Raw genomic sequence first — 16700 nt, forward strand, 5'->3', positions numbered from 1 at the left:
GACTTAACCGCTTCTGGTGCAATGGAACACCGTGACAGAAGCCAGAGTGCATAGAAACACCGTTTACCTTCCTGCCACAGTGGTACCTATTTATCTACCTGCACTAGCATGCTTTCGAACTGCTAGGTTGGCAGTATATGTGAAAATAGCATTGTAGAGGTCCCCATATCCAGCAAATGTGGGAAAGTTCCTATCATGGGGTCACAACAACCATGGTCTCAAAAGTTGGCTTGCTTCCGACCATGCAGTACCTGTTGTGGTACATTGTGCTATTATAAAACTCCAGAAGTAGCAGAGAGATACATGGAAAGTAATTGGCTCTTCATTTCTAGCCAGGTGCAGGGCATAGGTCCAAGCAGATGATGTCACCAGGGACTGGAACTGTGTTCAGTGCCCTGGATTGCAGCTGCCTAAATCTGCCTTGTGGTCATTGGCTCAACCAAAGGATCACAAAAGCTTACAGGCCTGGTTACAGATCCACAGGCTCATCACCTGCAACCTCCAGTGAGCTCAATGATTCTAAGCATTACTGAATGTGGCAACAATCCTTCTCCTTTCACATTTGCTGAGCTGGAGGCTATTGAGCGCGAGAGCCTGAGAACCAGGGATTTCAACTTTTGCTTTTGCAGATAGTTGCATTAGGTAGATCCTGTCATGTGGATCTTCCCCAAGGCAAGAAGAAAGAAAGGGAAAAAGAAAGAAAGAGTTGCTCCTTAAAGGAAAAAAAGAGCATGTGTTGTCACTGGAATAGAGATGTGATTTAGACCTCAGCTGCTCTGGCTTCTATTCATAGTAGAAAACTTAATTGTAGCTAGAGACTGACAGGTTAAAAATAAGAGAGAGCAGCCAAGCTGAGGTAGTGTGACTTACCAGAATAAAAAGATTACGAGTAACAGAGTGATTTACTGGCTATATTAGATTAACTGCTGTGGTACTGGAAGAAAAAGCCCTGCTTAAAGTTTCCTGAACATTCAAGGAGAGGACAAGAGGAGAATAAAAACAACACCGTAGATTCGAATGGAGCCCAAAGTGGGACTGCTAGTGGTATATATGCAGCTAGTCTCTCTCTCTCTCTGTGCAGAACCTGCTGAGGACCAGAATTCAAACCAAGCTGATACAATTGTTTACATTGCCATTGTAACTGCTACAGAATAAAAGTAAGAGAGGTTCTAAAGCCTGCATTAACAGGGCTACAGATACAAAATCACATTCTGTATATTTTCTTAATTGATTGATCCAGAATAATTTCATCCTCAAGAATTCAGTAGCTCGGGGGGGGGGGGGACGGGACTAATTTGGGTAATCAGTGTAACAAGTTTTCAGAGTTTAGGTTCCCCACACTGCTGAAATCATGAGCACCCATTCTTATTTTTAATACTTCTCAAGCAATTTGTTAGTCTCATGGGCTGCAAAGGCAACACTGTAAAAGTTTGTGATTATACCCAAGGAGAAAGTAATAAAAGTAGTAAAAGCCATGTCCTGTTTGCAATTTGCCTTTTTTTCACCCTCAGCGAACGTTGAGTGTTTCCCCCACTTATGGTTCTATCCTGCCCTTTTTCTAAGGAGCTTAGGATATTGCCAATGGGAGTTTTCCTATTCTAGCTTCACAATAGCCCTAAGAGAGGACTTAGGGTGAGGGGGTGGGTGGCTAGCCAAAGGTCATTCACTGACCCTCATGGCTGAATGGAGATTTGAACTTGGACCTCTCCAGTCACAGCCCAACTCTCTGCCTCAAATGGCTTTCTACCCACTTACTATTTTAAATATATGGTCAGAATTCAGAATTTTTTGAGTAGGCTTCTGAAAGTGCAGAAAGACCTCATCTTCCTCTCCTTCCCCCTTCAGCTCCCACATGCCCCCAAATCTTCTCCCAGTGGTTCCCCAGCCATTTATTATGTTGAATATAACCCTATACACCAGGAGTTTGAACTTGAGGAGGCATTGCCCCAATTTGCCACAAATACACACACACACAACTGTGATTTGGTCAGAAGAAAACTCCCTTCCTGAGAAAAGAGGTTCATATTTTTCACAGATGGTATCTGAATCACATTATGATTTGGAACTAAATGTCAGAGTGATCTGAAGAATGAATAACACGAAATTGAAAAGCTTAAGGGAGGTAGCTTTTCAGAGTTTGTATTCTCTGATTTGTCACTTACTAGGGGAAAAGTTGAGCTGTTTCAGATGGCATATCTGGCTGTCGCATGTAAGCTTAAGGAACAGGGCTGTGGTCTAGCAGGGCTCCTTATTGTTGAAGTTGGTTGTTAAAAATGCCAGCTGTGAGTCAGGATTCTGTTACACTATGGAAATGCAACAGCTGAAATTACTTTTACCGTAGAAGGGTTGGTCAAAATTGAATGATTCATGAATGAAAGAACTGAGGGCTGAAGAAGGCTATTAGAAAAGAGGAAAGACATAGAACTGTAGAGAGAACGAGAATTTTCAGGTGGACTGACAGAAATAATGCAATACTTTATCAGCTGTGGGGAGTATTTGGGTGACCTCTGTGGATCTGACACATTAATTGAGTAAAGCAGGCACTCTTATTAAGACTAATTATAAATGTGTCTGCTTGTGTGTGAAGGTTTTGCAACTATTAATATTAAGTTGTGAACGTTGCCCATCTCGGATTTAAAAAGTGGACTGCAACAGGAGCTGTCCCCACTGGAAGTGCTGAATTCATTGCTGCAAGCCACAGAGCCAATTGCCTTGAGACACAACTTGCTCTAATGTGTGGCTTGTTGCTGTGGGGTGTTTGGGGGCATCAAACAGCCTCAAAAATATGACCTGCCATTAAAATTCTGGTTATTACTGAGCACTAATCAAATAACTGGAAATTGATCAATTGACTGGAAGGGACTGCAGGTATGTCATGGGATATGGACAATAAATAATTATTGAGATTTTTCACAGTGAGGTTCCCCTGATGGACATTGGACCAAACAAAACTTCAGAACCATTTTTTTGCTCACATCTCTAACTATGCAATTTAATGAATAAATTAGTTTTTCCCTTCCCATCAAAATCTTTTTTACACCCGTCTCTTCCGCATGTGTTCTGCTTTCAGACTTCCTCCTTCTGTATTGCTTTGGCTCCCCCTGCCTTTTTGTTTCATCTTTTCTCTGTCTTCTGGATTGTTGCTGTTTTTAACTCTTTGCTTTTATATTATTTTTCTCCAGTTTCCTTCCAACTTCTCAAAACACTTTCAGGGTTTTTTTTTTCTATTACTGCCATCCAAAACAAAAACAACAACAACCCTACACACACTTCATATTGTTTTTGAATGGGCAGCAGAGTCTCACAAGAGGCACAAAGTAACATCTCTCACCCACCCTACCTTCTATTCTAGAGTTCCCATACTATAGTCTGGGGTTCAGCCTCCTTTCCAGTCCATCACTCCTTTTATGTTACTACAGCAACCTTGTGGTACACAATGTGCTTGATGCTTAAAGGATGGCAACCATCTCTTCCCTTAACCTCCTTTGCTTCTAGGAACAAAGTGCACTGAGGCTCCTTGCTGATACTTGTGCCGTAGCAGCAGCTAACTCCCCAGTGTTTTGAACTTTTCTCACGACTTTTGATTGCAAGGGTGGTGAAGGACAATGCATTGGCACGGAGGCAGCTGACATGCCAGGGCCTGAGGCAGGCTGGTTTTGAAGAATGAGGTGGTGAAGGAGTGAAAAAAGTGTTGGCATCAGCCTTGTTGACGACCGTGCCTGCCGCACTAAGAATTCACACACCTTCATGTTTTGAAAACTGAGCCTGTAAAGTAAAATCTGGGTGTTGCAGCAGAATCCTGCAGAAGTGCTGCCTTTCCAGATTATATTTTTAGCTTTCACTTTGGGCATGGGGGGCACTGTAGTGGTCAGTTAATTTGATATGCTTTTCACCACTTCCAACCACCCCCCCTTTTTTTTTTTTGCTTCCACTGGTCACAATACCTTCAGCATCTTTGTCCTTGCCATATTCTTTGTGACTCAACTCTCTCCCTCCTGAGTTTGGGGTGGGAAAGAGGACACACACATTGTATGTAAATTTACCTGATTGCAATTGCAGAACCTATTTGTTCTGTTTGCTAAAATGCCTCTCTATATGCTGCAAAGAATCCCAGCCATGCTGACTTTGGTACTTTAAGGTTTTGATGGCTTCTCAGTTGTCCCTTTTCACTAACCCCCAATTTCGTTTTGACTGTGGCTGATTAGCCATGGAATGCCCATGGTGTTCCTGTTTCAGACAGACCATCACCCTGATTAGCCTTGAAGAGCCTCCAGAAGCAAAGAGCCTCTCCCTAAGAGTTAAGTGAGCTTTGTGCGAAAGCAGCAAGGAACCTCTTGATTTAGATTACATTTTACGTGGAGCTTTCATTGCTCAGGCTGTCCAGGGTAAGCTGTTGCGTATCTCTCCCCCACCCACGCCTTTAAAGTCAACGTGTGGTCTTTCACCTCCTTGAAGAAGCTCCTGTAAAAAATAAAGCTGTGCCACTTTCTTTTCAAAAAGGTATGCAAATATCAACCTGATTTAAAAATATTTAGACACTGAGAAAGAATTAAGTATTTCCTGTCTATGCAGCTAATACTTGGTGTGTGTATAGACTGCAACATGGAATTCAGATTTCATAGAGTCATAGAGCAGTAGAGCTGCAATGCAGGAATCACAATAAAAGCATCTGTGACAGCTGGCCACCCAATTTCAGCTTAAAATCTTCCATTGAAGGAGAGTCCACAACCTGCCAAGGGAGTCTGTTCCACTGTTGAATAGCTCTTGTCCTTCGGGTCCTCCCCTCTGGAGCAGGAGGAAACAAGCTGGCTCCATCTTTTATGAAGACTGCTGAAGCTGGAGGGTGGGGCAAGGCAGGTGGAAAGAGCCATCATTGCCTGATGGCCAGCAGGAGGTCTCTCTCCCCTAACCAACCAAAAACCAAACAAAATTAGTATTTGTTAAATAGGCAAATGTGGGGGGTTTGGAGGAACATGGAAAACTTTTGGAACCACAGTACCACAGCTGGAGATGTATGGGAATGTAGTTAGTAAGAAAAAAAAGTAAAGTAAAAGAAATGGATTTTTATTTTATTTTATTTTATTTGCCTTGGAGATGAGGTGGAAAACCCTTTTGGCACCACAGTATCACAGCTGGGGACCCATAGGCTCAGCCATTTTCATCATCATCATCATAATTAATTAATAATAAAAAATTAAAATGACAAATTATGGAAGGGTCTTGCAGGGTCACAGAAGCCTCTTGGGGGACAGATATCACTCTTGGGTTGTTTAACCACCCTGTGCTATTCTAAAACCATTGTAAAGTTAGTTTCCCTTTGTGAGTCTGAGCAAAGAATATATAGCTAAAAGGGAACATGGCAGCCACTATTCCATTATGTATACAGTATATTGAATTGGACTAAGGACTTTCAGACCTAAAAAGATGGGTTCCCACAGAGGCTTACAAAATCTGTTTTCATAAGCCCAACACAAAAGCTGGTGTTCCCTGCATTGCCTGAAAACCTATATAGATTTGGGGGGGGGGGGTGTTTGACCAGAAGTCTCTCAAATCTATTGTGGCAGGGAAAGCCTTATCACTTTGAAGTCAATGGGAGCGTTAGCAGTGACTTCAACTGAATGAGGCTTTATTCATGGAAAGTACTACAAGAGCAAAACCAGAACATTTTTTCCCTAAATTAGTGCACTTGTAAGGCAGTATGCATTGTTGCTCATTTTTCCCCATTACATGCAGTTTCATAGGATTTTCTTTTTTGCTCTGAATTTTTGCTTATAACCTAAAAATGTTCCATAAAGTGAAAAGAAGAGTGGACTTTTTGTGTGTTAGGAAGGTGGCTTCCTTTTGTAATAAAGGAGTGGTTCTCAAACAGTGGGCAAGGAACCATCCAGGGCTTCCTCGCTTCCCCCACTTGCTAGCGCCAGCAACTCCCAACATGCTAAATAAAATGATCTGGAAGACAACAGAAGTTTGGGTTGTGGGGGGAGAGAAAATGGGATCCCCCTTTTCTAAAGGGAAAGGACCAGAAAAACTTTTGAATGACAGGTAAAATATTACAGTACTACTACTATTACTACTACTACTACTACTACTACTACTAATAATAATAATAAATAATATAACAACAACAACTGGGGCTAGAATAGTGGGAAATGGGAGAAGAAAGCTGTTACAGGAGGAAGAAGTGAATGTAAAAGGAGCAGGGAGGAGAGAAGCAGGCAGTTCGGAGGGGAACGGAATACAGTGGTACCTCGGGTTAAGTACTTAATTCGTTCCGGAGGTCCGTTCTTAACCTGAAACTGTTCTTAACCTGAAGCCCCACTTTAGCTAATGGGGCCTCCTGCTGCCGCCGCGCCACCAGAGCATGATTTCTGTTGTCATCCTGAAGCAAAGTTTTAAACCTGAGGTACTATTTCTGGGTTAGCGGAGTCTGTAACCTGAAGCGTATGTAACTTGAAGTGTCTGTAACCCGAGGTACCACTGTACAAGTGTGAAAGGAGGAGAGAGGAAATGGCAGGAGATGAGCAAAAATATTTTGAGCAGCATGCGCAGGGGAGGGGGAATGAAAAAATTAAAAAGCCTGCTTTAGAGCCTCTGGTGCAGCAAATCCTGGTGAGAATGGGGAGGCTGAGTCACAATGTCTCCAGAGACTATGCCAGTCTTTAATCTTTGAGGAAAATGGACTATGGAGCTCCATTTCCTTGCCACATAGAAATTGCTGTGGCAAAGAATTCCCAAAGAGGGGTTAAATTACAATATAAAATTGTGCAAGTAATTGCCATCTCTGGCTCTGTATGCTGCCATTTTGTTATTAGCTTCATCTCCTGTGCGGCCATTTTGTGATTGGAGGGCCTCACTCATTGTCGGTACTCTCAAGTGGGCCCTAGGGGTGAAAAGAGAGAGGAGAGAGAGAGAATCATTGTATTCAGAGTATAGACAATACGGCAGATGCACAACTCAGTGAAGCCGGAGTGGCAGTGTGCATATGCAATCCAAAAGGTGGTGCTGGGAACTTTGTGGGAGTCTGCACACTCCCCAAGAAAAGTACCGCCACCTGTGGAGTTGTAGGACCATTGTGCCAAACATGAAGTTGCCTTACACTGAGTCCACCTGGTCCATTGTTTCATCTGGCCCAAAGCTACTATCTGTTTCACCTGGCAGCGTATCTGACAGGCGTTTTGCAACACAGGAATGTCTGATATCCATTTGAAGTGGAGGTGCCAAGCTTCTTAAATGCAGAGTTCTGCCACACAAATAACACCTTAAAGTTACTGAGCGACTATTCCAAGTCTGTAATAGCTTTTGGCATCATGGCTGCAGAATAGTAGTCATACTTCTATAATATCATATTTATCCTCTATATGAAGTGCCAGTGAACTATATTTATTAAGGGACCGTTTTTAATCACTATGGGTGGTGGGGGTAGGAGGTGAGATTCTTCACTGGGAACAAATCTCATTTCCAAGAGTCCTTACAAAATGAGCCATAAAATTACAATATTTCAAAGTACTTCGTAATTCCAGTACAGGCAGCTCTTCATCATGGAATATGAAGGCTCAGAAAATACAAAACTCATTAGATTAAAATAAACCACCTACTGCGAGGAAGAAAAGCTTATTTATCAATATCAATTTTGTTTCTGATTACCCTGCATGGCAATTTGTTACTACCAAGAATTATGATTTGGGTATCATTCAGACCCAAATGAAAGTGTCTTTCCTGACTCTTAGTTTCAATTTCTTTTGAAATTTACTTAGTTTTAAGGCAGGTAGAAAATGATGGTTGGTAACTAGGTAACATGTCAACAAAAGACACAAAGTCTTAGCAACACAACCAATTACACCCCAAATTTCTTGTTTTGAGATACTATTTCAAAATCTTGACACTGCAAAAATATTTTGTTTCTATCCATGTATAATAAATATAAAACAAGTGTCTATTTTTCTCCAATTTCAGCTCTTAAAAAAAGTGTTAAAGACATAAATAAATGCTTATAATAACACAATCCTATCTATGCTTACTCAAAAGAAAGTCTGAGTTAAATAAAGCTTCTTTCCAAGTAAACATGCATAGAATTGTAGCCTAAATCTCAATTCATAACATTTTAGGGTAAAATACTGCATCTAGCATAAATGTGCACCATGTGAACCATAAAACAGGATTTACAATAAAGGAAAAGTAAAATAATTACAACATTCCAAAATTCCCTATAATTTTCCTACTCCACATTCAGTTATGGGTCAAGTTACCAAACAATCTGTATTGCCTTCAATTACAGGTAGCTGTGTTGGTCCAAGTAACCATAGAGTAATACCTTTATTAGCATTAGCTAAAATGTTACAAAGCATGGAGTAAACTTAAATCAGCCATTCCTTGGCTTTTGGAATTACTGCTGATTTCCATTGTGGCTAATATAACCTTAGGTGGTAATAAAAGATTTAAGACTAGTAATCTACGATCACCTTGATCGTTCTCATGCAAGGAACATAATAATACAATCAGTGGGTCAGTCCTCAGACTGACACAGACTCAGGTAGATATGCTGTCCCAACACTGTATTAAAAAAACCCCAGGGGTGTTCTGTATGGCCATGTTTCTATTATGTGAAGAGACAGAATTTTCCTGAGAGGAGAGCTGACATCTGGTAGCAGAGACCTGAAAGCAGAGAACAGAGGCTTAGATGTAATTGGACACATTGGTAAACTGATCTCTGCAGAAGAAAGTTTGTCACACTGATACTTGATCCTGGCCTTGCTACCCTATTCAACCGAGAAGTAAAACAATCTCTAACAGAATGCTCTCTGGCAATTAGTAGGCATGGGTTCAGACTAGTGGTGCATCAGATGTGAACTTGCACCACCATGTTTTTTCCCTCCTCAGAATAACATGGGCAGGAAATTAAGTTCTCCCTTAATTTTATATCCTGTATATGGTAAACTCAATGCTCAACAGTGGAGAGGTCAGGGGAAGTCCATACATAGGAAGGACCTTGTATGGCTGTCCACATATCATTTCCATGCAGTCTTTAATAAATAGGTTAATCTACCATAGCTTTACTTTATTACTCAGTCTGAGCCCATTTTAACTGGAAAGGGTCTATTTTAACTGGAGAGGCAGCAAATTTAAAGGCACACTCATTTGTTAAGGCTCCTTTGATTCTAGTGTGTCCCTGTAATAAGGGATGGGGGGGGGATTACAAAAGCTGGCCCTGCATAGGTGACTGGTTGAATTACTTAAATTTCACATACCGGGTTTATTTGGCTTAGTAGTAACAGCACATCTTGTACAGGGATCAAAATTCATTCATATATATATATATATATATATATATAGTCTGATTTATCCAGCATGAACTAAAAGTCTTGTACCCATCTCAAAAATGGGTGGTTCAGTAATAATAGCATTTAAAATAAGAGAGGCAGCTTAATTACTTTTAAAGCCTTTTAAACTTCTCTGGTCAGACCCTCTGTAAACTGTCCCGGATGGCTGTCATTGCAAAACCTGAAGCTAGAATCATCCCATAATAGCTTCCTAACCATATGTTGCGCTTTCTCCCTCATATTCTAAAAAAAATAATAATTTGACAATGTTCCACAAGGAGATTATTTCCTTTTGGTGTCAGAAAGAAGACAGATTAGCCTGAATTAATACTTCATCATGGCAAGCGGGCCTTTGAATTGGTAATTGGCATCGTCTGGTAGAGGACGCAGTAGTAACATGAGCAGTATACAATTTTTATGTCAAAATATTGCAATTGTAAATGATAAATAAAAATATATATGGATTGGAAACCTATCTTATGGGTGGCAAGTGTGTCTTTATCTCCAAGACTGAGCAGGGACTATGAAACCTTGGAATTCAATATATTATTCTGGAATTTAGTAAATATCTCAGATTCAGACTAAAGATACCACTTGCGGAGTAGGGTCTGTGAAGCTGCTTGAGTTCACCTAAATGGCTTGCATTTGCTTAAGCTGAATTTCTGATTTTTCTTGTTTATTTGGAGAGCTGACCTGCCCACCCTGTGTGCCATATCATAACCTACTTTTGACAACACCCTCTATTTCAAAAGCTTTTGGGCATGTGCTGTTGCTGTGGTGTGCTTTCTTGCGGGGTGGGCAACAAAGTCTTAAAGCTATTGTGGCATCATGTACCTAATTTCAGGTTTCTTAGGACTTGTTGCCATAGTTTTGGGAAATCACAGTAATAACAAATGTCATCCAACAATCCCCATTCCTAACACCATGCCATTAAAAAGGAAAAAAGGAACGATGCTTTATAGATTGAAGCATCACCTGGGTGGAAACCTGAAACATTGATGAGCGCAGAATTCACAAGCAACTCTAAAGAACTGCTTGCATAATGTAAGTAATTTGTTTAGAATAGACAACGCAGGGCTAAAAGGGATGCTGTTGGTTCTGTCTTTGTAAATAATGTAAATTGCTTTTCTGCTTTTACTGCTTTTAAAGGATGCTCCAAGGGGCGAGGGTGGAGAGTGGAATTTTCTTTCTCTCCAAATCCTGCAAGCTGTAACTGAGGACTGGGCTTTCAGCATCTTCCTGTGCTGGAGACACAGTTGGCTTTTTTTGGAGCACCAAACGCACCTCCTTGGTGAAGAGTTCTATCATCCAAATGGTTTCTTGCATCCAAAGTTGAGTCTGCCTTTCGTACTCTGACAGTGTCAGGACTCTCAACAGCAGCCTGTGGTCAGAAACACAATGGCACTGGTCTAGGTGTAGCTGGGGTCAAAGCACAATAAAGCCTAAGCAAGCATGGTCCAAGAATCAGGGTAGGATGATGAGTCAGTGAAAATGCACAGCATAATATGTAAGACTGTTCATAAGAGCTTGGGAGTAGAAAGTCTTGTGTTGTTCCAGCATCCACGAGACCTAAACTGAGGGCTTACGTTGCCTGGTGCCCCAGATTCTGTCAAGGACCAGTGTTCTGACAACTAATTACCCCTGCTCCCCAGAAGCCCATTTACTCATGAGCAGCTCTGTTACACTAGAATTTGGGGTGAATAATCGATTTGTTGGGTAACTGCTCGAGCCTGGAATTTCTGGTCCGTAAGATAAAAATGACCTAAACCACAGGAGTTCAACACAGAATTCCATGCTATCTGAAAGCATTGTGGGAAGTGACAGAGACATCTATTTACTAATGCCCTATTTTTACGATTGTGTGGATGGGTGCGCTAAATAACAGCCAGAGACAACACAGTGGTCTTGGTTCTGTACGCAATGTTAACAAAATCCATTCCCTAAAACAAAATGGTGATGGCTGATGCCAAGATTGTTGTATCAATTGGATATAGAGAACTGGGGGGGGGGGGGGAGAGAGAATAGATCAATGAATGTGGGGTGGTGGTGGGAATTATGTGAAGTTTGTGAAGCATGAATAGTTGTTCGTCATGCCTTCCCATCCAGTTTGTCATGCTTTCCCATCCATTCAGTAATATGGACGTATAAATGGAGAGTGCAGATTCATGACAAAACTACGTCAAGGCCACACCAGGAAGAGGGACTCAGACCATTCAATAAAACCATATGTTTTCAATAAAACTATGTTATGTAAGTGAATAAGTGTATGTGTATAATAGGCACAACGTCTACCAAATGGATCTTGTATTATAATTTCAGTTTATTTTTTTAATAAAAAAACAAAAAACCAAGTAATTCCTTGTGATTTGGAGTCTTGCTTTTCTTTCTTTATTGGAAGTGAGATGGTTTTGACTGATTTTTATTGTTGGGGAAACACCATAGACCCACGGCAACTTGATGTTTCTAAACATTGCGCTGCCATAATTCATTCTGTCTCCTGTACCACCAGCAGTGTAAGGAAATGTGTGCTCAAATAATCTATGCCTGTGATTTTCCTGGAGCCATAGTGGGACGCTTGTGTTGTTTTGCATGCTAATGTTCTTCCCGGCACATCACAGCTGTGCTCAGGTTGTGAAGCAGCTAGCACTAATGATGTACCCTCTACTGAGTGCAGTGCACTAGGATTTCTTTTGCACAAACCCCATTGAAATGAATGGGTTTTTCTTCCTGTTTATTCAATGCTCATTGAATTTAGGCTTGTGCTTTTGCTATCTGGCCTCACACACACCTTGAATTGGATGAATAGACAAAGGCAGGGAAGATCCCTGGAAGACATCCACCAATTTATCCACTTCTATTGAGAACAAGCAAAGCTACTTGAGTAATCCTGCAAGGTTGCATTGCCTACACCTCATAATCTGTGTATTCAAGACCTCGGAACAATTTAACAGGATTAATAAAGTGTGATTGCTCCTATCAATCTCTAGGTGGAGATCACTGACACAGTCTGGAAGCACAATTTCAGTGCTGTCTGTGCCTAGGCTGGAAGCCAGGCTAGCTGTACTCTTCTGCAAATGCAATTTTAATTATAATATTCATTATTCACAGCTGCATCAGTTCAGACTTTTCAATATTTGCTACCAAAGCAGCCAGCGTTCTATGCCTTGCACATTTTGCTATCATCCACAGTCCATCATGAAACTCCAGTGTATAACAGAATGGTCCTCAATCAAACAATTTCTACCCTGTGTTCTAATGGATTCTTGAGAACTGCCCTGTGGGTTGGTGCACATCCCCTAAATTTGGTTGTTGGGTGAGAAGCTTTTATTCCCCTTTCCGCAGCAAACATAGTTCTTGCTGACACAGCAGTGTGTGTGTTAACAGTAATGGGTGCAATGCCTCTTATGCAGCAACATGAGGCAGGTAAGGAAGCAGGATTGTATCAAAAAGAGCAATACTCTGCTGCAGAGCTGAGTTCATAGTGTGTGTGCGCACATGTAAACATACCTACTGGGATCAGTGCCTGGTTTTGCACTTCGATAGTCCATTCTAAATCTTATTGAAAAGTTGTGTGTGGGGGGGGGGGTCTGTTTGGCCTTTCTCTTGCCCCAAATAACTAATGTGCATTTTGTGCTTGACTTTTGAGTCCGATTTTTCTTCTGCCTCAATACATTCTGAGGTGTGATCCTAAGTTTCACTTGATGGCATGAGTGCACTTTGATTTAATTAAATAAAGCAGGGCTGAAATGATAATGATCTCTGTTCTCCTATTTTAGGAACCATGGAGTGTCACTTTTCTGCCAAGATCATTTTCCTTGCCCTTCTGTTCTCGGAGTGGGTCTGCTTGGGTAAGTCTTTCGATCATTGCACAACTATTATTTCTTCTCCCCTTTCTTTTTTGCCTAGTTGAGTACCAGTGGGTTCCTAGAGAAGGGCTGATGTAATCTCTGGCTAACTTCATCACTAGCCCGAATTTGAGGCCTTTTTTCTGCTTGTGATACCCAGGACAAGTTTTTTCACTAATGGTTATTATACAGGTGAAACTCAAAAAATTAGAATATTGTGGAAAAGTTCATTTATTTCAGTAATGCAGCTTAAAAGGTGAAACTAATATATGAGATAGACTCATGACATGCAAAGCGAGATATGTCAAGCCTTTATTTGTTATAATTGTGATGTTTATGGTGTACAGCTGATGAAAACCCCAAATTAACAATCTCAGAAAATTAGAATATTAAATGAAATCAGCAAAACAAGGACTGCAAATAGAGCAGTATTGGACCTCTGAGAAGTAGAAGAATGCACATGTACTCAGTACTTGGTTTGGGCCCCTTTTGCATCAATTACTGCCTCAATGCGGCGTGGCATGAATGCTATCAGCTTGTGGCACTGCTGAGGTGTTATAGAAGACCAGGAAGCTTCAATAGCAGCCTTCAGCTCTTCTACATTGCTCGGTCTCATGTCTCTCATCTTTCTCTTGGCAATGCCCCATAGATTCTCTATGGGGTTCAGGTCAGGTGGGTTTGCTGGCCAATCAAGCACAGTAATCCCATGGGCATTGAACCAGGTTTTGATACTTTTGGCAGTGTAGGCAGGTGACAAAGTCCTATTGGAAAATGAAATCAGCATCCCTTAAAGCTTGTCTGCGGAAGGAAGCATGAAGTGCTCTAAAATCTCCTGGTAGATGGCTACGTTGACCCTGGACTTAATGAAGCACAGTGGACCAACACCAGCTGATGACATGGCTCCCCAAATCTCTTTTCTGATGAGAGCAGCTTCTGCATCTCACTTGGAAACGAAGGACCCAGAGTCTGGAGGAAGAATGGGGAGGCATACAATGCCAGATGCTTGAAGTCCAATGTGAAGTTTCCACAGTCTGTGTTGATTTGGGGAGCCATGTCATCAGCTGGTGTTGGTCCACTGTGCTTCCTTAAGAGAAGCAGGCAGTTCAGAGGGGAACAGAATACAGTGGTACCTCAGGTTAAGAACTTAATTCGTTCTGGAGGTACATTCTTAACCTGAAACTGTTCTTAACCTGAGGTACCACTTTAGCTAATGGGGCCGCCCACTGCCGCCACACCGCCACTGCACGATTTCTGTTCTCAGCCTGAAGCAAAGTTCTTAACCTGAGGTACTATTTCTGGGTTAGCGGGGTCTGTAACCTGAAGCAACTGTAACCTGAAGCGTCTGTAACCTTAGGTACCACTGTATTAGGATTAAAATAACAGCAACAGCAACAACGGCACAACTCTAGTTAATGCCCTTCAGTTAATCATCCTGTCTCGCCCATGTGGGAAGTTTCTGTAATTAAGAACAAACTTTACACTAAGGAAAAAAATTCAAAGTTTGATTCTCGGGAGATGATTTAGCTGCTATTTGTGTTAGTTACTTCAATACAATTGTGTTAATGGTCAGAAGTTGTTGTATCTAGTGACAACTACAAGATTCCTGGTTTTCCCAGCTGCAATGGGAGCAATGTGATAATTGTCCCAGAATGGCAATTGTTGTTGACTTCAGATTCCTAACTTCAAATCTAGGAACTGGGAAAACTCTTTACTTGGATATGAAGGTGGCGTGATCTGGCTCAGTATAAGGTGTAAGTAAATTCAGAACAACTCTGCCACCCAATTAGCAGTTGTCAACAATGAAGTAAAGGCTAGTTGGTATCGCCACTGCTAGAGAAGTAGAGCCCCAATAAGAGAGCTTTCCACATAGTGAAAGTGTCTTGCGAAATCATCCATTTGTGTGAAGATTTATATTTATTTACCATATTCTGGGAAACATGCATTTTCCATTATACAATAAAATCTATTCGTTTTTTGCACATAAAGTGCCTTATGGCGGCATATCTGTATGAAAAATGAACAGTGTGAATCAGAAATGTTCTGCTTTTCTCATTTACCATTTCTTGTCTAATAGTAACTGAGCTGGCACTGGCTAACCAGGAAAGAGATCTTGGGAAGATGGTGGATAGCCCAATGAAAACGTCAATCCAGCGCATGGTAGCTTTTGAAAATGGCCTATTCCATGCCAGGGGTACTTAGGAAAGAGATTGGAAATAAAGCTGCCAGAATTGTAATGACTTTATGGAAATGTACAATTCAGCCACATCTGCCATACTGTCTATGATTCAGGTCTATGGTTCACCCTGTCTCAAAATGGATATTGTAGAGCTAGAAAAGGCTCCACATAACCCTGTCCCAACCATTTGCTCAGGAAGAATCCCTTGGATCCTCTTGCCATTTGGGGTCAGACTGGTGTGGGGTGGTTGTGAATGGTGACTTGGGGTGGGGATGCTTACCTGACCTTCTGACTGCCACTCATGATCTTGGAGGGAGAGGTCGGGTGGGGGAGGAGTGGAAAGAGATCGGGAATTTGGTAGAATCTGACCCTGGGAGGGGCCCAAAAGAATGAGACGTGTTCATTGAGACCTGCTGGAGGTCTCTGCTGTTCCCACTCTATTTCCTGGTAAGCAGTGGTGACTCCACTATCAGGAGGTCAGGTAAGCACTGCCACCCCATCCCACCCTCTGCTACTTGGTGTGGAGACTGAGAGAGAGGGCCTTCTTGATTGCCACCTCTCATGCTTGGAATGCACTCCCCAGAGAAGCTCACCTGGCACCAACTTTGAGGTCCTTTTAGTGCCAGGCAAATATTTATTTGTCGCTGTCCATGGTACTGTGTCTTTAGCTTTCCTGGATTTTATAGATTTTTTTTTAAAAAATGGCTGCAGCTGCTTCTTCACTGCTTTTATATAGTGATGGTGACCAGGAAGTCTTTCACTGAGCAGCTGACTATAAGTAGACAAGAAGGCAAGAATTTTGTCTGTCAGCAACTATTTGCCACAGTGGTCAGATGCAACCTCCTGGTTCAGAGGCAGTATGCTACTGAAGACCGGTTGTTGGGGAGCAATAAATAGGAGAGTGCTGTTGCTTACATGCCCTTCTTGTACACTTTCTCGGGGCAACTAGTTGGCCGCTCTGAGAAATGAGTTGCTGAAATAGATGGGCCATTGCTATGATTCAGCAGGGCTTCTCTTGGGATGTTCTTGCCATGCTGAATGCTCTTCTGCAACTCAGGACGAGTAACTTGGTTGGGTACACATCATGACAGGACTCCAATGATAGCACTCTTGCTATATAGCACTCTTGCTATATTGGAAATGCAGGGCTACAGACCACTAGCTGTGTGTGTGTGTGTGTGTGTGTGAGAGAGAGAGAGAGAGAGAGAGAGAGAGAGAGAGAGGCGTGGGGGAATGAATGATGGCTGTTTTCAGTTTGGTGTAGCTTATTGTATTTTCCTTCCCACTATAAACTGCAGGAAGGCAGATCTTTTCTTTTCTTCCAAGCTGTGCATGCACACTGATTCAGTTCAGTACCTCAAG

The 16700-nt window shown here is 41.8% G+C and overlaps 1 protein-coding gene across 1 annotated transcript in view; it reads left to right on the plus strand.

The window, feature by feature from the left end:
• Positions 1 to 16700, plus strand: part of CDH23 (cadherin related 23) — a 406157-nt gene that overhangs the window by 10132 nt on the left and 379325 nt on the right. Inside the window, exon 2 of the mRNA XM_083441382.1 lies at positions 13094 to 13165. Coding sequence (XP_083297508.1) covers positions 13099 to 13165 — 67 coding nt within the window. The 5' untranslated portion in view covers positions 13094 to 13098. The remainder of the gene's footprint in view (positions 1 to 13093; positions 13166 to 16700) is intronic.

The sequence above is a fragment of the Podarcis tiliguerta genome, assembly GCF_965153285.1.
Source record: "Podarcis tiliguerta genome assembly, chromosome: 5".
In the NCBI taxonomy this organism is placed as follows: Eukaryota; Metazoa; Chordata; class Lepidosauria; order Squamata; family Lacertidae; genus Podarcis; species Podarcis tiliguerta.